This window comes from Brachyhypopomus gauderio, chromosome 7 (assembly GCF_052324685.1).
Source record: "Brachyhypopomus gauderio isolate BG-103 chromosome 7, BGAUD_0.2, whole genome shotgun sequence".
In the NCBI taxonomy this organism is placed as follows: Eukaryota; Metazoa; Chordata; class Actinopteri; order Gymnotiformes; family Hypopomidae; genus Brachyhypopomus; species Brachyhypopomus gauderio.
Genome location: NC_135217.1, coordinates 10,454,886 through 10,475,319, shown reverse-complemented (window position 1 = coordinate 10,475,319; position 20,434 = coordinate 10,454,886). Strand labels below are relative to the sequence as shown.

The 20,434-nt window shown below is 46.5% G+C and overlaps 2 protein-coding genes across 4 annotated transcripts in view; one reads left to right on the top strand and one right to left on the bottom strand.

The window, feature by feature from the left end:
* The first annotated feature begins 432 nt into the window (after window positions 1–432).
* LOC143518787 (proteasome subunit beta type-6-like) lies at window positions 433–7,484 on the top strand. Its single transcript, XM_077011556.1, has 6 exons — window positions 433–590; window positions 1,425–1,492; window positions 1,597–1,728; window positions 6,349–6,478; window positions 6,716–6,860; window positions 6,983–7,484. The coding sequence occupies exons 1-6, from the start codon at window positions 498–500 to the stop codon at window positions 7,108–7,110; spliced, it is 696 nt and encodes a 231-aa protein (XP_076867671.1). The 5' UTR covers window positions 433–497; the 3' UTR covers window positions 7,111–7,484.
* Window positions 7,485–7,751: 267 nt separating this feature from the next.
* Window positions 7,752–20,434, bottom strand: part of kif1ca (kinesin family member 1C, a) — a 31,864-nt gene continuing 19,181 nt past the window's right edge. For all 3 annotated transcript variants that reach the window (XM_077011552.1, XM_077011551.1, XM_077011550.1), the window contains exons 13-24: window positions 17,518–17,660; window positions 16,931–17,010; window positions 16,733–16,808; window positions 16,551–16,630; window positions 16,345–16,439; window positions 16,183–16,266; window positions 15,322–15,502; window positions 14,990–15,062; window positions 14,477–14,575; window positions 10,670–10,840; window positions 10,117–10,521; window positions 7,752–9,902 (exon numbers count right to left, since the gene is read on the bottom strand). In XM_077011552.1, the coding sequence (XP_076867667.1) occupies window positions 8,982–9,902; window positions 10,117–10,521; window positions 10,670–10,840; window positions 14,477–14,575; window positions 14,990–15,062; window positions 15,322–15,502; window positions 16,183–16,266; window positions 16,345–16,439; window positions 16,551–16,630; window positions 16,733–16,808; window positions 16,931–17,010; window positions 17,518–17,660 (2,408 nt within the window). In that variant the 3' untranslated portion in view covers window positions 7,752–8,981. The remainder of the gene's footprint in view (window positions 9,903–10,116; window positions 10,522–10,669; window positions 10,841–14,476; window positions 14,576–14,989; window positions 15,063–15,321; window positions 15,503–16,182; window positions 16,267–16,344; window positions 16,440–16,550; window positions 16,631–16,732; window positions 16,809–16,930; window positions 17,011–17,517; window positions 17,661–20,434) is intronic.

Here is a 20,434-nt window from a genome sequence, read left to right as displayed (position 1 = left end):
TTTGTTTCCAATCTAATTGCATCCCCAAGCACCTGGCAAAGACTACACTATACAAGACTTCTCTTTCTCTCTCTATCTCTCTCTCTCTCTCACACAGACACACACAGACACACACAGACACACACACACACACACACACACACACACACACACTTGTTCTCTCTGTCAAGAGTTTTGTCTATTGATAATAAAGTTACACGATGTGAGTTTTGATGCTAAGAGAACAAAGAGAGGGTCTTTAAAATCCTGTGAAAACGATTCCTGTGTTTGTGTGAACCTTCTTACTGTTTTGCATTGATACCACAAAATCAATTAGGCTGCTACGCAAGGTGAAAACTCTGGTATGCAGGTGTAGTAGCAGATACCATTTTAAATGTAAAGTAAGCCTAAATAAAAGGCAGGGAGCATTTCCCCGCCGATGCACTAGATGGCGGTGTGCAGTATGTGGATTGTCGTCTCAAATTCCCAATAGAACCTGATGTTCGATATCACACAAGATGGCGGCTTACATTGCACAGAACCGGGTCGAGATGTTTTCTCGTTCAAACGATATGGTTCCAAATTGGGAGAACCAAGAAGTCAGCACTGGGGTGAGTGGACAAAAAACGAGTTCAACGAATGAAGACAAACCAGTGGGACAAACAGTTTTGGTCATCAGTCGCCACTTGTAACACAGTGACTTGGCAGATTGTTGTAGCTAAGTAGCTAAGAGCTAGCCATGTCCCAACAATAGGAGCATGGATGTAGCCAGCGTGTGTACCTCTGAATGTGTGATGGGATTTTATAGCGCTTTTACTTCGGATTTTACATTTTGAATAAGCACATACAGTATCCTCGAATTATAGACGGGGAAACCTGCTCTACTTACGTCTACGTTGGCTAACTAGCTAATTAGCATTGTTGGTGTATTTAGCACAGTTGCCCCTAGATGTTCAGTTATTAGATGTCAGTACGCATCTCTGTACACCTCTAACTATAGTTAATTAATCTGACTAATGAATGATCTGGTGGATGGAAGAATGGTGTGTGTGTGTGTGTGTGTGTGTGTGTGAGAGAGAGAGAGAGAGAGAGAGAGAGAGAGAGAGAGAGAGAGAGAGAGTAGTCTACGTGTTAGCTAATGTGATATGCCAAACTAAAGAATCTGAAAAAGGCAACCCAGCTCTTTTAAATACTGGTGACCGTGTTTCCCGATACACTGTGTCGCGGTGTCTGATGTAATGATACTCAAAACGACACACTGAATTATCTGGTGCTAAACGGTCCTTAGTAAAACTTGTGCTTTGTGTCACTATCTAAGGTTACCTGTTAATGTATCAGATACACAGTTATCGTGTCCCTGATCTGGCAGGTGCTCACAGACACACTGAGGCTGGACGTTAACCCACAGTGCTGTAATCACATTAGTAATCGCCGTGTCTTTACAGACTACCATTATGGCAGTGGAGTTTGATGGAGGGGTGGTGATCGGTGCAGACTCCCGTACTACTACAGGGTAAGATGTACAAACAACTCACGCGGTAGGAAGGTGACCAGTACAAATGGTTATTCGTGTATAAAACAGCTCATGTCTATTAATAACTTCTGTGGTTCTTTCAGAGCCTACATCGCTAACAGGGTTACGGACAAGCTCACCCCTATTCATGACCACATCTTCTGCTGCCGATCTGGATCTGCGGCTGATACTCAGGCCATTGCTGATGCTGTCAGCTACCAGCTGGGCTTCCACAGGTTAGACTACATTTCCCAGGGTGTGTCGGGACTTCTGGAAGGTTCTGTAGGTTCTGGCATATTAAATATGAAGCTGATAGTATGACATGTTGTTTGGATTCTGTTTATGTAACAATATGCAAGAATTTGTGTATCTTCCACAGTGATTGTCTTGTGTTTTATGTGCATTTTATTTCTGCCTACAGATAAAAACACTAAAAGAACAGTAAGAGCTCCCTGTCAGAGGGCAGTATGTTAATACTTTTTAATCCCAATTACTCGGAGGTTGTGGCCTTGTTTTGTAGGTCAGGGACGGTGATTTAGAGAAATGTGCAGGCATGTGTTGTTTTCCTTGCCTGCTGTGCTCTGACATTCGTTCACTTGCTTCAGTGGAGCAGCACACACAGTGAGTCCTTCGTGAGCGCTGTTCAGATCACAGTCACGGGTCACGAGCGCTGTTCAGAGCCTCAGCCAAGGATGAGACTGTGCTGCTTTTAACTGGCTGGAGTGTGTCGGGGATGGATGTGAACTCATCACTCAGCATGAGATCCCCCCCCCAGAGGACAACATGCTGCTCCCCCGGGGGGGTTAGGAGTGGAAGGCAATGCATGTTCTAGCATGGAGAGAAAATCTCGAATAGCAAACTTGTACATATAAGGTGAAGGTTTTTCGAGGTGAAGGTCTAAAGCACTTTGTCTCCTGTCATCACCAACTGAATGAAATTATCCATGCAGATAATGTTTTGCCTTCTGGTTATTATAATGAGAGAATCTTTCTTTGAGTGATTTTTGCAGCTGTTGGGGTTGCAAGGGGCAGCGCTGTTTAAGAAAAAGCCTCAAATCATCACGAGCATGTGTCTCCTCAGGTTTACTAAGGCTATGATTTGCATATGAAGGAACAATGGAGTGGGTGCAGATTCATAGTCCTCCCCATCAATTTGTACTGTTTGCTCATTCGTTTGTAAGCCTGTGGGTTCTGAGAGCTGCTTGCTAGAGTGGAAGTTACAAATTCACTGCTGGTGGTCCAGATCCTTCCTCCTTCACCGTCCTCCTGCACCCGTTGATGAGAGAGCGGAAGCTTTGTTTGAGCATCCATAGTATCTGTGTATTTATAGACACACCAAACAAGTGCTGCTTAAAGTCAAGGTCTCTGTTTTGAAAGCCTGTGGCAACATGGGACAACAGTCGCGTCTTGGTTGATGACCACCTGTGTGGTCCTGCCTGAACCCCTGAGTAGCACTACAGTCCTGCTGCCTGGCCTGGAAGGGTGGAGCACTTTGGGAAACTGGTTGCAATACAGCAATGTGACACTGTACATTTGTTGTGTTTGTGCAGTATTGAGCGCCCCCCCCCCCCCCCCCCCCCCCCCCCCCCCCCTCTTAAGAGCTGTTTAGTGACGCTTGAGCAGGTAGTGCCTTAACGAACTAGCACAACACTGGCAATGCTGGCAACGCAGTTTGAGTTTGTAGCTCCTTTTAGCAACATGAGCAATATAGAAATGAACAAGAGTACTGGTGGCAGTAATAATAGTCCAGCATGAAGTTTAAATACTAACTAATTCTACTTGTACATTTAAGGTGAAGGTCTAAAGCACTTTGTCTCCTGTCATCACCAACTGAATGAAATTATCTGCACAGAGAATGTTTTGCCTTCTGGTTATTATAATGATATAAATTGTTATTACATAGAAATTCTGTTGTGTAATTACACTGTGTAATTACATAGTATAACATTGCATTGCAGTTATGTTATTACTATTACATTGTCATTGTGGTAGTCCACACAATTGCAATTACAATTAAAAACGTTACACTGCACGATGACGGTCTACGTCTTCCACATTGCCGTCTACTACCGCCATGAATCGTCAAGAAAATAACATCATTTATTAAACTGTATCTGCTACTACACGTGTATACCAGTTTTCACCTTGCGTAGAACCTTCACTGATTTTGTGGTAAGACGGTTCACACAAACACAGCAATCGTTTTCCAAGGATTTTAAAGAGCCTCTCAATTTCCCCCAGCACCAAAAATGACATTGTGTAACCAAGAACTATGAACATGCAGAATTAGGAGAGATCCTGTCAGTAATATGACCATGTAGGATTTGGTCCAGAAAAAATGCATGTTCTGGTATTCCTCTTCTATTATCTATCTAATCTGCAGGTTTCCATTGGCTTTGCGCACAACATTTTGTTGCATTATATCTAAAAATATCTCAAATGTAGTATGCATAGATATATGGAAGCAAACATTTTAGTTCAGTATTGGGAGGGTAAGCATTGCTAAGATGGTAAGGCCAGTGTACAGTACTGCTTTTCTGCCTTTTACACCAGTGCTTAGTACATAATAGTTGTTTAATTATTATTATCATCATGATTCGTGTTGCAGCAAGGTTGTGTGTGCTGTATCTAGCAGTATCCCACTGAAGGAAAGGAAGGTTTCAGCAGGGCACCTTTAACATGACGCAGGGTTCTCACCGTCTGCACTCCAGATGATTCTCGCCCATGTCTGCACCGCCACAGTGACGTTACTGAAAGGGTCTTGTGCAGCTCTTTGAGGTTTTGACATCCCTTCCTCAGCAACACATAGTGCATCTCTGCAAGAGGGACGTTTTCCTTGACAACACCTGCAGCTTCGCTAGTCTTTAGTCTTCTCATCGCAAAGAGTTGAAGACAAATTTGATCTTTAATGCTTTTGACATGATTTAACTGCTCACTCCTTGTGGAATAAAGGCGTTTGGAGGGGTTCAAATCATCTCCCCTTACGTTTTCGCCTTTTCGGGTGATAGTGTTTGTCTGCATCTCCCTTTTTGCTGTTCAGGTGTTGTTGATAAGACTTGTGCTCTCAATTAGCATATAACCTTTAGAAAACCTAAACCTTTTATATAACGTTTTGTACAACAGATAACAGCCTTGTTCGAGTCAAGCTCGATAGGTGCTTTTAATAGATTTTTGGATATCTCAGTAAAAAATGTTGATGCTTAATAAAAATAAAAAAGATTTCAATTGTCTTCTGTTGCAGTTGTAAAAGTAGAAGAGTTACAGAGCTGTTCTTTTAAAACTTTGACAAGGACATGTTAGTGGAATGGTATGTAATCTTTGATGTTTATATTGCCATGATTAATGGAAAGTGGCAGTTGAAAGTCTGCCCGGTCTGAATAGCCCGTGTAGGTATGTTTTGACCTTCTCCTGGACTAAAGCAGTCTGCAGAAACAGTTCTGTTGCTCAGCCTTCAGATTTCATGCTTTTTATTTTGTAGCACCTACATTTTAAAAGGGCTTCCGTATAGATAAAGAGAGTAGTGGATAACAGTACAGTGTCACTGAGTGTGGGAGCCCATTGGTTTTAATTGGCTTGTAACGCAGCTGAGAGATGTAAGTGTTGCTCACTGTAAAGCAAAGCTAAAGGCTTCACTGTGCTAATGCTAATGCTAGGCATCACCTACACCTTCTATTCCGTAGTCAAGATGGAGGAAGAGCAGCAGATATTTGTCATTCTTAAAACTGGAACAGACACCAAACTGTATGCCGGTACTTCACCAAGCTACCTGTTGACCCCTTTAGGTAAACATGGATTTACTTGCAGGCACGATTAACTGTATTAACTGGCCCTGTGTGGTATCAGTGAGACCATGGGCAGCACTGTGTGTTTGGTGAAATCAGAGATCCTCCTTGCCACCAGATGGCACTCACCAGAGCCTCTCAGAAACGACCACCATGGGCAACTACATGGGGGCAGGCTTCAGGTCTTCTGACGATGCTAAACGGGCAGGATGGGGCTGCCTGGGTGCCGGGAGGTGGAGACCAGTGCACACAAGTTGGTCAGGGTAGAAAGGGTCATGGAGGGCCCGGGGCCGTTGGGCCAAAAAAAATACGACCCCAAACTGTATTGCGTACTGCTTAACATGCTGTGTGTATTATCCAGATATACTGGGCAACAATGTAGAGCACAGGGAGTCTTAGTCATTTAAGGGCAGGTTGGTCACATTTGGCAAAGAGTGATAATTATGAGCAGGAAGACAAGTGCGTGGTGCCAAACGAATAATGAAGGCAGGCGACTTGTCAAGTGACTGTGGGGGGGTGTGTGAGCAGGCGTGGGTCCAGGGTTCCTCCTGGTGGTGGAGAAGGAACGCTGGTGCGTAAGGCAAGCTGTTACGTCTAAGATGATAGAGGGGAGGAAGTGTGTAAATACACAAATACAATATGGTTTGGGGCATGTTGGGAAGCTCTTTGTTTAGACAAGAAAGGAAGGTTCTGTTGGCAAACGGGTTTAAAATGGCCGAGAAGAGAAAGGGTGCTCAGACAGGGCAGGACCGTGGTTGTGGTTTGGCAGTTGCTAATAGGATGGTTAATTCCCAGTCAAAAATGATCAGAGCGTCTCTGAATACGTGTCTCCACGTCACTTTGACCTAATACGCTCCACCTAATATAATAAAACTATTATTTGCTTTTCAGGTCATGGTATTTTTGTCCCTAGTCAGATCAGCACTGGGGAATATTTATTCCTTCAAATGTGGAATGTAGATCACACACCTGCTAATCTGATCTATATTACGAGTTATATTTCACAAGGTCGTGACAATTGTCTTGTGCTACAGTTAGAAAACTCACACCGCCACCCCTTCTGTCTCCATCACAGCATCGAGCTGGACGAGCCCCCATTGGTGCAGACAGCTGCCAATCTGTTTAAACAGATGTGCTACAGGTACAGGGAGGAGCTGATGGCCGGGATCATCGTGGCAGGCTGGGACAAGCGGAGAGGCGGACAGGTGATCTCCAAGTTCTCTCTCGTTTCCTAGTGATGCTTCAGGCCAAAAAATGACTCGACATGACTTGCGGATCAGAGCTCATTTGGGGATAATGTAAAACAGGTTTTAAGATTTAAATTGCTGTCCGTAATCCAGGCTGTTATAACTACACACTGTTCATTAAAGATCAAATGGGGTTGTGTTTTTAAACCTAACCACCGCTCATCCCGGTCGAACCCTGTGTGCTGTGGTCCTCAGGTGTACACTGTCCCGATGGGCGGGATGTTGGTGAGACAGCCCGTCTCGGTGGGCGGCTCGGGAAGTTCCTACATCTACGGCTTCGTGGACTCCAACTACAGGACGGGCATGACCAAAGAAGAGTGTCTGCGCTTCACAGCTGAGGGTGAGTGAGGACCAGAGAAGGCGTCACCCCACCATGAATTTGTGTCTTTTTTTCCATATATCAAGCAGTTGCCTCATTACCGTTAATCCCATAAACACTCACCTGTTGTTCCTGTTTCTCAGCCTTGGCCCTGGCTATGGAACGGGACGGTTCCTCTGGGGGTGTGGCCAGGCTGGCCGCCATCACGGAGGCGGGGCTCGAGCGCACCGTCATTCTGGGGAACCAGTTGCCCACGTTCTTCAACGCCTAGCGTCCTGGTCCCACTCGTCTCCGGGTCCCGGTGCTGGCAGTGCAGCACTGTCCACCGTTCGGCTGCTCTCAGATCAGTGTTCCTCTACAAACGGGACGGTGTCATATAGAATCATTACTGCCACAATACACCAGTGGTGTCCCAGCGCTAGAGACCCCACTAGCTGCATATCTGTACTTGACCTGCTTCGACACCCAATTCGGTTCACGGTGGGCTCTGTAATTAATGGGTTAGTCGACTCTGGGTTAGTACAATATGCAGGATGTGAGGGGCTCTAGAATGAGACTGGAACACTCTACACTAAATGTAGCTTTCAGTTCATTTTTTCCTTGAATGGTGTTTTGTGTCGTTGAATAAAAGATTTCGGAGCAGGAGTGCGATTCTTCATTTCTCCTCACATAGCAGGGACACACCACCAGAGACTGACCACCTTGTGTCATCCCCCCGACACACCCGCTTGACTACAGCTGATGAACAACATGCATTTAGCGTTCTGCTCCTGGGCAAGAGTAAACAACTCTGGGGGGGCATCTTGAGGAGTAATGAGGAGTGCTGATTTCGGAGTGACTCCATTCCTCCCGTAACATTGCATACGGTAATGTCAAAGCCATGGTAAATGTAGACAGCAGAAACACCAGCGATTAGTCAGGCAAGATAATGTAGTGTTTTAATTGCCAAACATTTTTTTTCAGTTGCATATCACTGCCACAAGAGCACTTGAGTGTGGCTAAAACAGCCACAGGTTTAAAAAAAAAAAAAAGACTTAAAAATCGTAAATAAAGGGGTTTGTCTTTTTAGACTTTACTCATTAGTGACGTTTCCAATCTAAATCCGTCAGTCTCTACAATTCATCTATAGAGGAGAGGGGCAGTTTAAACCTCTGTCTTAAAGGAATTTGAATACAGTGATGGTTAGACAAAAAAAAAAACACAAGAGGAGAATATAAAGACTTAAATGAGCACCCGTTGGGTCTCATCTCCACGTGTGGTGACAACACTGTGGGCCCAGGAGGTGCCCTGGGGGCCCCGGGGCCTTTTCACCTTCAAACTCTTTGGTATCATTTTAAACCCTTCAGCAGACAAGGCAGAATTATCAAAGAAATGCAACAGCTGCTTCCAAATATACAAATTTGGAAAGAAACCAGCGATGTTCTAAAATGACCACACCAACAGTCCCATCCCCAGTCCCTCTCTCCCATGTACAAACAGGGCCAATTATACACAGTAAACTTAATATATGTACACGGGACCAATATACAATACATGAAGACAACATGGATATAAAGTTCAGAAGGATTGTAGATAGTAAGTTGTCCTAAGGCACCGAGTACAGACTCCCAAAGTCTGCAGCCCAAAAACACCGTTCTGAAGTGCTTCTGAAATGGCTGAAGCCACACTGTTGGTTTGCTTGTATAAAATCACAGTCTGAGTCATTGCACTAAAAGAGTTCCTGTGTAAAATATCCTCTCAAGAGACTGGAGAGTGCAAACTGCTTCAAGCTCTCTGCGTTCTCAATACTCACACCTTGGTGCTTAGAGACTGCGTCGGCGTGAAAAGCACATGTAGTGTGTATGTGATTGTATATGTGTGTCTGTGTGTGTGTGTGTGTTTCCCTAGAGTAATATGAGGTGCATTAAAACAAACATGATCAATAATAGCTTCCAGCAGTATTTTTAGGAAAATACTGGATATATTGTGGGACGGTTGGTGTGACTGAGCTTTTGTGACCATCCTAACACAGACATTCCAGTTTCCTACCAAATGTAACCACTGCACAAGCAGTCAAAGATGTCTAAACTCTCCATTCAACTTCATCAGATGCTCCATTTCACTTCCATCGCCATTGGCTGCCTTCTAAGTCAAACGAACCAATCAGGTTTCCATAGGACTGGTGTGCTCTTCCTGGGTCAGTGGGGCATTAGAACTGCCTCCCGCGGCCTTCTGGGTCTTCTCGGTGGGGCTGGGCTGGCGGTGGGGGGGCAGATAATAACCCGATTGCTGGCTGTGCTGTTTGTGGAACCCCTGTTTGCCCTGCTGCTGGTTCTGTTGGCATCTGTCGTCTGCTTGCCATGAGCTGGAGTTTGGACTGTACCAAGTGTACCTCGCCCTCCCGTGGCTCTGCTGCACTTGGGCTGATCCGTCGTCTCTCCAGTTGGCGTTTGTTTTTGGCTCGTGTTGCACGTACCCGTCAAACGGGTTCCGCCCTCGGTTCCGAGATCGCTGCCGGTTGCTACGGTTGCCGTGGCCCCTGTTGCCATGATTGCGGCGATGTTGTTGGTGGTTGTTGGCCCACTGGGCCTGGTTTGGAGGCAGGGACTCAAACGTGTGCACGGAGCCCATGTCGGAGGAAGAGGAGTCCTGCTCATCCTGCAGATCCACACACTCCTGGCCCGGATTGGCCGACAGCCCCCAGTGGAAGCCCCTGTGCTGGGGGTTTCCCTTAAAGGGGAAGAGCAGCTTTCTCTCCAGGGGGGGCAGGAAGCGACCCGTCCCTGGCAGGAAGGGACCGTTGGGGTTGCGTGTCGACTGCTGCGTGGAGAAGTTGTTGGGAAGGCGCCCCGAGCCGGTGCTGAAGGGGTTTTGGGGACGTCCCGCCGGAGAACTGTAGGGGGCGCTGTTGGACTGAGAGCCCATGTCCCGACGGCGTTTAGGGTCCTGGAGCTTGTCAGGGTACTGCCACCTATGACGACCTCGCCGGTAACCAGCCTCCTCCTCCACGTGCCACGCCCCTTGCCCCGCCTCATCTTCACCTCCAGCCCCGCCCACATCCGCCATGGAGTCTTCTTCATCTCCCTGAATGAGGCAACAGCACCGTGACGACATGCTTCCATGGCAACAGGTAATCAATATATACCTAAAATGTTTTCGTTACTACATAATGGTACATAATGGTACTAATGGCACTTAATGGTACTTCTGCAATACTAATTCTGCATGCAACTGAAAAATGTTGAATGTTTGTGTGTGTGTGTGTGTGTGTGTGTGTGTGTGTGTGCGTGTGTGTTACCTGCAGTCCTACTGGAAACACTTGCTCCATTTTCACCATGCGATCCCTGAGTGCCTTGATCTCCTCGTCCTTCATGTTGTTCTGAATCTTCACCTCCTGTAGGATATCCGTCAGCTTGTCGATGTGAGCTTTCAGCTCGCCCATGTCCGCCCTCCCCCCCTCCGTCCCCCTCTCCCTCCCTCCCCCCGCCGGGGGGGCGGCCCTGTCCTCAGGCTCCGCCCCCCTGTCGCGGTCGCCCTCCTCATCTCCGATGCCCACGGTGTTGCACACGTCCCTGGCCACGCCTCGCCAGCTGTCCCTCTCCTGCGGGTCACGCAGGCCGTACGTGCGGCACAGGTCCTTCATCCGCACGATGGCCAGGGCCTCGATCTCCTGCCGCGTGTGCCGGAAGTCTCCCAGCGCCACCTGGAGGAGACGGGAACGAGGATGAGGAAGAAGAGGAAGATGAAGAGATTTCGTTTTCAAAACGCCCTCGCAGCGGTCACGGTTTAAGGTTCATGGACTACACGTCACGTCACATGGACTACATTTCCCAGGTCGCGTGCCAGGCTACCTCGTAGCAGATCTCCTTGATGGCCTGTGTGCGCAGGTCGTCCAGGCTGGGGTGCGCTTTGGCTCCGTGGCCAGCAGGGAGGCGCCGGCGCTGTGGGATCTGATAGACACGCAACGGCTCCCGACGCTTCCCACTACTGGGCAAACCACACTTCTTCACAATGGACTGAACCTGAACACCACACACACACACACGGTCTTTTATACTGCTGTCTCTGTCAGGTATTACCACAGACGTTAAATAAAAGGAATTAAAAGTGTTTCCCCTCAGAGAGACCAATCAAATGTCACTAAATATCACATTTTTTTATATTATCTCACACTGTTACTCATGAGGACAGTTCACTTTTGATCACTGTACATGCTTACAGAATGAAAAATCAATCAGGCAGAGAAGAAAAGGTTAGAACCCATTAGGGGCTGTGAGTGCGGCGTGAGAGGGGGCGGGAACGAGGAGCGAAGAAGATTTGATTAGTACTCCATCGCCTCACACTTTCAGAAAGAAGGTTTTATTTTCCCTCATTGCGCTCCATGGCTGGTGTAGTATACCTACAGGCTAGAACAGAGCATCATTCCACTCCCACACCTGATAATGAAAAACCCAAAACGCAGCTGCTGACCCACCGATCCATTTATCCTGTTACTAATGCCCCAGTTCCAGCCCAGACTGGGCCAGGACAAACTCCACATTTATTATACGTGCGCCACGCAGAGCTGGAATGCAGAAATGAGTGTAAGTATTTCGCAATTTCCGAGCTTCACCTAGACAACGAAAGCGTGTGTGTGTTTTAATAAGCAAACCAGGACAGAGAACCTTGACTAAACAAGTGGTAGGTGTACATATGTCTGCGTGCACGTGTGCATGAGCATTCCTGGTGTTGCTGCAAAACTCCCCTGTGGCCTGAAGCACAGAAGGAGAAGAATGTGCTCGGCGCTAATGATCGGGGAGGAGGAGGTGGTGCAGCCATGGCCTGTGTCTGCTCCCCACACGGGGAGGAGGAGGTGCAGTCATGGCCTGTACCTGCTCCCCACACGGCCGCCTTCTGTTCATCCAAGGACCTGGGCACCTGGGCCAGATGCAGCCTTCCTGCAGCAGTGCTAACAGCGCTGTCAGGGCTAGGATTAGGGCGCATCAGGGCTCATTAGCATAAGTTGGAGATGCCTCTCCACCCCATCTCTCCACCACACCTCCCCACCACACCTCTACACACCTCTCCACCACACCTCTCCACCACACCTCCACACCACACCTCCCCACCACACCTCCACACCACACCTCTCCACCACACCTCCACACCACACCTCCCCACCACACCTCTACACCACACCTCTCCACCACACCTCCCCACCACACCTCCCCACCACACCTCTCCACCACACCTCCCCACCACACCTCTCCACCACACCTCTACACCACACCTCCCCACCACACCTCCACACCACACCTCTCCACCACACCTCCCCACCACACCTCCACACCACACCTCTCCACCACACCTCCCCACCACACCTCCACACCACACCTCTACACCACACCTCTACACCACAGCTCTCCACCACACCTCTACACACCTCTCCACCCCACCTCTCCACCACACTTCTCCACCACACCTCCCCACCACACCTCCACACCACACCTCCCCACCACACCTCTCCACCACACCTCTACACCACACCTCCCCACCCCACCTCTACACCACACCTCTACACCACACCTCTCTACCACACCTCCCCACCACACCTCTCCACCACACCTCCCCACCACACCTCTCCACCCCACCTCTCCACCACACCTCTCCACCACACTTCTCCACCACACCTCCCCACCACACCTCCCCACCACACCTCTCCACCACACCTCTCCACCACACCTTTACACCACACCTCTCCACCCCACCTCTCCTCGTAGGTACGGCACGTTGTGTCTACACGCAAGTGTAGGTACGGCCTGTTGTGTCTACATGCAGGCGTAGGTACGGCCTGTTGTGTCTACACGCAGGCGTAGGTACGGTACGTTGTGTCTACACGCAGGCGTAGGTACGGTACATTGTGTCTACACGCAGGCGTAGGTACGGCACGTTGTGTCTACACGCAGGCGTAGGTATGGCACTTTGTATCTACATGCAGGCGTTGGTACGGCCTGTTGTGTCTACACGCAGGCGTAGGTACGGTACGTTGCGTCTACACGCAGGCGTAGGTACGGTACGTTGCGTCTACACGCAGGCGTAGGTACGGTACGTTGTGTCTACACGCAGGCGTAGGTACGGCACGTTGTGTCCTCTACGCAGGCGTAGGTACGGCACGTTGTGTCCTCTACGCAGGCGTAGGTACAGTACGTTGTGTCTACACGCAGGCGTAGGTACGGCACGTTGTGTCTACACGCAGGAGTAGGTACGGTACGTTGTGTCTACACGCAGGCGTAGGTACGGTACGTTGTGTCTACACTCGGGCGTAGGTACGGTACGTTGTGTCTACACGCAGGAGTAGGTACGGTACGTTGTGTCTACACGCAGGCGTAGGTACGGTACGTTGTGTCTACACGCAGGCGTAGGTACGGTACGTTGTGTCTACACGCAGGCGTAGGTACGGCACGTTGTGTCTACATGCTTATGGTACGCGAAACATGGTCAACACTAGAGGTGTATTCAACTAAGGATTTTCATAGTCGAATCTGATTCGTCCGATTTTCCCTTTAGTCTACTAATAGTCGAATCAGGGTTTTTTTTAAGAGCACCTTAAACAGGATCTCGTTCTCATTCAGGACTTTTTTCCTCTTCAAAGTAAAAACCTAAAACACTCAGATAAATGAATAAACATGGTAGGTTGGCTTTATTCAGCTTTTATTTATTACTTATTTATTTTTTAATGAAACGTTAGAGAACATTAACCGTCAGTGCGCATATCGAACTGGCACTGTGCAAAATGTCAAAAAATATTTTAAATAAAATATGCCTGCCTGAAAATATATTTAAAAAATTGCCACACAACAGCAAACAAATTATAAGGAAAGGTTCAAGTAACGGGGTTTAAAAAGCAAACAGCAACAAAAAATGTTTATAGGCTTACTTGCCGAGACGCACCGCGACGAGATGACACACCGAAATGACAAACGGCTGAACTGTTTTTTTCGCCTTACGCGTTTTAAATGGTATGCCATGTTGGTTGTTGTCGTGCGAAATAAAAGGCGCTGATGACATAACTTGCACTTTACTTAGTTTGATTCATATTTATCTTTTTCAAAATACTTTTGAAGTTTTTTTAGTAGCCGTTATAATATATAATAAATAATAGCGTGTTCAGCTCCGCTCATTTGGGTTGTGCAACTGCAGGGTGTGATTTATTAATGTGTAGTAAGGAAGATGCCTATTGTTAATGCGCACACATCATTTAAAAATATTTATTAACGGAAATTAGGATGATTTTATTTGACAAAAGGCTATATATAACGAAAACAAAGACATTTAATGTAACAACTAATGCTTAGCAGCGTCCTTGGGCACCCCCATGCAGTTAGAATGGTACATTCGACTATGACGTTCATGGTCGACTAGGGGGTATAGTCGACTATAGTCAAATCAGCGACTATTGCAGGTCACCCCTAGTCAACACAGAGTGTTGAACAAAAACGGAGAGAATTACATCTCAACCACCATGGTGGTATGTCAAAACACGCCAATTAAAGTGTAAAAAGGAGTTCTTTGTGGGAATCTATATAAATTACTGCCCACACAGTGAGTATACAAACATGCCTGTAAGGGGGAATGAGTGTGTGTGTGTGTGTGTGTGTGTGTGTGTGTGTGTGTGAAACCTTGTTGGCTGGTAGTTTCTCTCGGAGGGAAGAGATGAGCCTCCAACTCTCCTCACAGGAACGTTTATCAGAGTCATCACCACTGTCAGAGTCTGCATACTAGAGTCAGACAGAGAGAGAGAGAGAGAGAGAGAGAGAGAGAGAGAGAATGATAGAGGGAAGGAGAGGATTAAGAGAGATTGCAGGAGAGTCGGCAGTAGAGGGAAGGAGAGATTGCACATACGTCAGAGGTCAAAGGTCAGAGGTGTTCCCACCATCAGTATTATTTAAATCTGGGTCTAGACTTCTAAAGGTCTGAGTCAAGCTATACCGAGAAATGTGGACAGCATGTGTGTGTGTGTGTGTGTGTGTGTGCATGCATGCATGTGTGCGTGTGTGCATGCATGTGTGTATGTGTGTGTGTGTGCGTATGTGTGTGTGTGTGCGTGCGAGTGTGTGCGCGCGCGCGTGTGTGTGTATGTATATGTGTGTGTGTGTGTGTGTGTGTGTGTGTGTGTTCGTCTCTCTCCTCACCAGTCTCTGTTGTTCCAGTAACTGGTCCGCCTCTTCCTTCTCCTTACGATACTGATTCTCCAAATCCTGCAGCCTGAAACACATTGTGTTAGTATGAGCGCATGTGCCATATTATATTTATAGTATTAACAATCATAGTAATAACAACAATGTGGGCGTGTGACTCTGTGTGTGTGTGTGTGTGTGTGTGCGTAACACAACATCAAGACATATAAGCGTGTAGACTTATATACCACAGATGCTAGTCTGTACTACAGATACTACATATACTACAGATGCTAGTCTGTACTACATATACTACAGATACTACTCCTTCAGGTCCTCCCTCTCACCTTCTCTCCATCTCCTGTTTGATGTCGATGCCTTGTTTCTCCAGCAGCTCTTTCTGTGCGTAGCTCCAGTCCACTGGCTCCCCCTGCTGGTCCTGGGCTGCGTTACGCTCCCTCTCCAGCCGCGCCTGCTCCGGGTGGTTAAAACGGAACACGTGGTTCTTTCCCATCACGATGCGGTTACCTGGAAAAGAACCGATAAAACACACACACACACACACACACACACACACACACACACACACACACACACACACACACACACACACACACACACACACAGCACATAGGAAGGACTAAAACACTCTGTTTGCCAGTGAGCGCTGAAAGAACCACGCTGGTGTTTCTTGTAGAACGTTCATATTCATCTAGTCTCATAGACACAGGATTTATCAGAACCTCTATGGTGTATTCAGGAGGAGGAGCTTGTTTACTGTCCTATCTCTGACAAAAACAAGAACATCACTGAACTGAAGTGCAGGGATTCCCTGGACTTGATATAACGAAACACTGCTTTGCATAAACATTCATATTTGCATAAACATTCATATTTACATAAACGATTATGCATAATGCAAAGCATTAGCACCGCCGCAGGAGAACACGGGCAGTAAGGCCTGAATGAAGCCAAGACGCTGGTGTAAACATCACTGCTCATTACACCTTCACAACCCACAGGAAACATACGTGACTAACATCCACATTCACAGACAGACAGATTTGAAGACACTTTCCTGAACAAAAACCAGTCGAAATCTGACCAAACACCATTCCTACGCAGACGCACATACAGATAACACAACATGAGTAGTGTGTGTCCCTACATTTAGTGTGTGTGTGTGTGTGTGCGAGATCGTCGGGCACCTTGTTTGAGAACGACGCCCTCCGTGATCTGTTTGCCGTTGACGTAGGTCTCTGCTCCGACTAAGGGCTCCAGCGTCACCACCACTGCACACACAGTTGAGTATTAGTGCTGCTGCTGTTTATTATCGTTGTTGGTACTAATTGGTACGTGAGTTTTCTCACCCTCTCCATTGTCGTCTACATCACTGCAGAACACACAGTGCAGCTCCTTTATAAACTGACCAGTCAGTCGAATATCTACATCCTCTTGTCCAACCCTGCAACACACACACACACACTTTTGAATATAGAAGGGATAGATGACCATCTCATAACATTCACACACACACACACACACACACACACACACACAATTTTAGAACAAGTACCTAGTTATTCCGTCTTTAATGTAGTACAGCAGGCATTCAGACATCAGAGGGTCTTCATTCAAGTTCACCAGGTGGGGTGTCTGAAACAATCACACACCATCTCAAACGTCAAACACGGCTTCATAAAGTGAAAAAGGTGGAGTCAAAATGTGTTGATTTACAGCATAAAGGCACAAACAGACTTTTTTGGGAGAGAACACTCCGACAGTGCCGCCATCTTCTCTTATAGACACGCCCATCTCTGCCAGCAGGGCCTCCCTGAACACACACGTTTACAATACATGTTCAACTGTATGGCTGCATGCACACACACTCAGTGTGTATGCTGTTTTCAGTGGAGCTTATGTGTACGAGACCTTGTGTGTGTGTGTGTGTGTCACCTCTCATGCCGGATGGCTTCAGTCTTGCGCAGCTTCTCCTCCCACGTTTCATTCATCTCAGCGATGATCTTCTCAGTCTCCTGAAAGTGAGACAAATGAGGGATATGAGAGAGACATATAGAAGGAGAGTGACAGAAAGACAGAGAGAGGGACAGGAAGAGAGAGAGAGAGAGAGAGAGAGAGAGAGAGAGAGAGAGAGAGAGAGCGAGAGCACTGGTGTTGTGAAGCTGCCAGCAGACGTGTGGTTACTGCAGTCATGTAAAGTGCTTCAGTCTTTTCTGATTGAGGGCTGTTGGAGGAATCTCCAATGTCCAAATCTCCAACAGACCAGTCAATCCAGCCGATGTCAGAGTGCGGCAGACAAAGACTTGAGCCTGAGCTCGTCAATCAGACCGTGCTGTTTAGGTGATCAAACATCAGCTACTTTGGTCTGAGACTAGGACTGCATGGGTGGAGGTGGTGGAGTCTGTGACACGGGTCCAAGTTCTGGCCCGTCAGCCCTGTGAAGTCCAGTAAAGGCTCCATAAGTGCGGCACCTACAGGGCGTGTGTGGGTTTGTGTTTATACATGTATGATGTGCAGTAAACCTTCAGTCTCTCCACTGCCTCCTCTTTGCTGATCGGCTTCTTTGGGCTGCTGGGACTCAGTTCTTCCATTGGAGTATCATCGGCAGTCTGGGGCTCAGGAAGAAGGGGGTGCTGGGATACCCCTAGACCTCCAAACACAGATCCTACAGGGACATGCTCATTAACTGTAGTGTGGTGGCAGTGTGGTGTGTGTACAGTGTGTGTATGTCGGGAAGTGTACAGTACACACTGTGTGTAGGAGTGTATGCACAGTGCATACTCAGGCATGAAAATGAGTCAGGGGTTAAAAAGGTGAGAAGGGGGGGGGGTTGACATGTGGGCGGGGGTGGGCGTTGACGTGACGCCATGGGGATACGGCGACGGGGGGGGGGGGGGGGGGGGGGGGTGGCTGCTGGTGTACGGGGGTACAGCGACAGGTGATGCCAAATATAGTAAAATCCATAAAAAAAAAAAAAACTTTTTTGACTGTCTTGTCAAAAAAGATGCAGCCAGATCCGTAAACGCGAGAAGCCGCTTTCGCCATTCCAGAATACCAGGGTTCATGTGTTTTTATTTTGTCACAAAAGGCTTCTAACATGGGCTAAAGCACAGGGTAGGCTATCAAATGACAAGAGTTTACAACTTCATCTTCAACCTTTTCAGCCCCGGCGCGAATGTTATCCTCACACGTCCGTGGATTCACCAGTTACAACTACAGAAACATTAGAAAAAATCTTGTTTCTTATTTTATGTCACCATTAACTACATGGGGTTGACGTGAACTTAATAGGCCCATCTATCTACCTATTTATCACAAGAGCTTGTGGCTAGCTCTGACAGTGTTCAACGCTGTAGCGAACGGGAGTCACTTTGTTTTACCGCAAAATATGAAAACGATTGAAACCATTAATCACCCAATTCAATCCACTGGGAAATGTACGATCTGGTAAATGTAGTGGTAAATGTATGCTCTGGTAAATGTAGTGGTAAATGTAGTGGTAAATGTATGATCTGGTAAATGTAGTGGTAAATGTACGCACTGGTAAATGTAGTGGTAGATGTATGATCTGGTAAATGTAGTGGTAAATGTACGATCTGGTAAATGTAGTGGTAAATGTACGCTCTGGTAAATGTAAATGTACGATGTGGTAAATGTAGTGGTAAATGTACGATCTGGTAAATGTAGTGGTAAATGTACGCTCTGGTAAATGTACGATGTGGTAAATGTAGTGGTAAATGTACGATGTGGTAAATGTAGTGGTAAATGTACGCTCTGGTAAATGTAGTGGTAAATGTACGCTCTGGGATATGTAGTGGTAAATGTACGCTCTGGTAAATGTGGTAAATGTACGATGTGGTAAATGTAGTGGTAAATGTATGACCTGGTAAATGTAGTGGTAAATGTACGCTCTGGGATATGTAGTGGTAAATGTACGCTCTGGGATATGTAGTGGTAAATGTACGATGTGGTAAATGTAGTGGTAAATGTATGATCTGGTAAATGTAGTGGTAAATGTACGCTCTGGGATATGTAGTGGTAAATGTACGCTCTGGTAAATGTGGTAAATGTACGATGTGGTAAATGTAGTGGTAAATGTATGATCTGGTAAATGTAGTGGTAAATGTACGCTCTGGTAAATGTAGTGGTAGATGTATGATCTGGTAAATGTAGTGGTAAATGTACGATGTGGTAAATGTACGATCTGGTAAATGTAGTGGTAAATGTACCCTCTGGTAAATGTAGTGGTAAATGTACGCTCTGGTAAATGTAGTGGTAAATGTATGATCTGGTAAATGTAGTGGTAAATGTATGATCTGGTAAATGTAGTGGTAAATGTACGCTCTGGTAAATGTAGTGGTAAATGTACGCTCTGGTAAATGTAGTGGTAAATGTACGCTCTGGTAAATGTAGTGGTAAATGTATGATCTGGTAAATGTAGTGGTAAATGTACGCTCTGGTAAATGTAGTGGTAAATGTACGCTCTGGTAAATGTAGTGGTAAATGTACGCTCTGGTAAATGTAGTGGTAAATGTACGCTCTGGTAAATGTAGTGGTAAATGTACGCTCTGGTAAATGTAGTGGTAAATGTATGATCTGGTAAATGTAGTGGTATTTGTACGCTCTGGTAAATGTAGTGGTAAATGTACGCTCTGGTAAATGTAGTGGTATTTGTACACTCTGGTAAATGTAGTGGTATTTGTATGATCTGGTAAATGTAGTGGTATTTGTACGCTCTGGTAAATGTAGTGGTATTTGTACGCTCTGGTAAATGTAGTGGTATTTGTACGCTCTGGTAAATGTAGTGGTAAATGTACGATGTGGTAAATGTAGTGGTAAATGTACGCTCTGGTAAATGTAGTGGTAAATGTACGCTCTGGTAAATGTAGTGGTAAATGTACGCTCTGGTAAATGTAGTGGTAAATGTACGCTCTGGTAAATGTAGTGGTAAATGTACGATGTGGTAAATGTAGTGGTAAATGTACGCTCTGGTAAATGTAGTGGTAAATGTATGATCTGGTAAATGTAGTGGTATTTGTACGCTCTGGTAAATGTAGTGGTATTTGTACGCTCTGGTAAATGTAGTGGTATTTGTACGCTCTGGTAAATGTAGTGGTATTTGTACACTCTGGTAAATGTAGTGGTAAATGTACGCTCTGGTAAATGTAGTGGTAAATGTATGATCTGGTAAATGTAGTGGTAAATGTACGCTCTGGTAAATGTAGTGGTAAATGTATGATCTGGTAAATGTAGTGGTATTTGTATGATCTGGTAAATGTAGTGGTATTTGTACGCTCTGGTAAATGTAGTGGTATTTGTACGCTCTGGTAAATGTAGTGGTATTTGTACGCTCTGGTAAATGTAGTGGTATTTGTACGCTCTGGTAACTGTAGTGGTATTTGTACGCTCTGGTAAATGTAGTGGTATTTGTACGCTCTG

Coding starts and splice junctions, on each gene's coding strand:
- LOC143518787 (XM_077011556.1), top strand. CDS start 498: ATGGCGGCTTACATTGCACAGAACCGGGTCGAGATGTTTTCTCGTTCA. Junction 591..1,424: donor ACCAAGAAGTCAGCACTGGG/GTGAGTGGACAA, acceptor GTGTCTTTACAG/ACTACCATTATGGCAGTGGA. Junction 6,479..6,715: donor ACAAGCGGAGAGGCGGACAG/GTGATCTCCAAG, acceptor TGTGGTCCTCAG/GTGTACACTGTCCCGATGGG.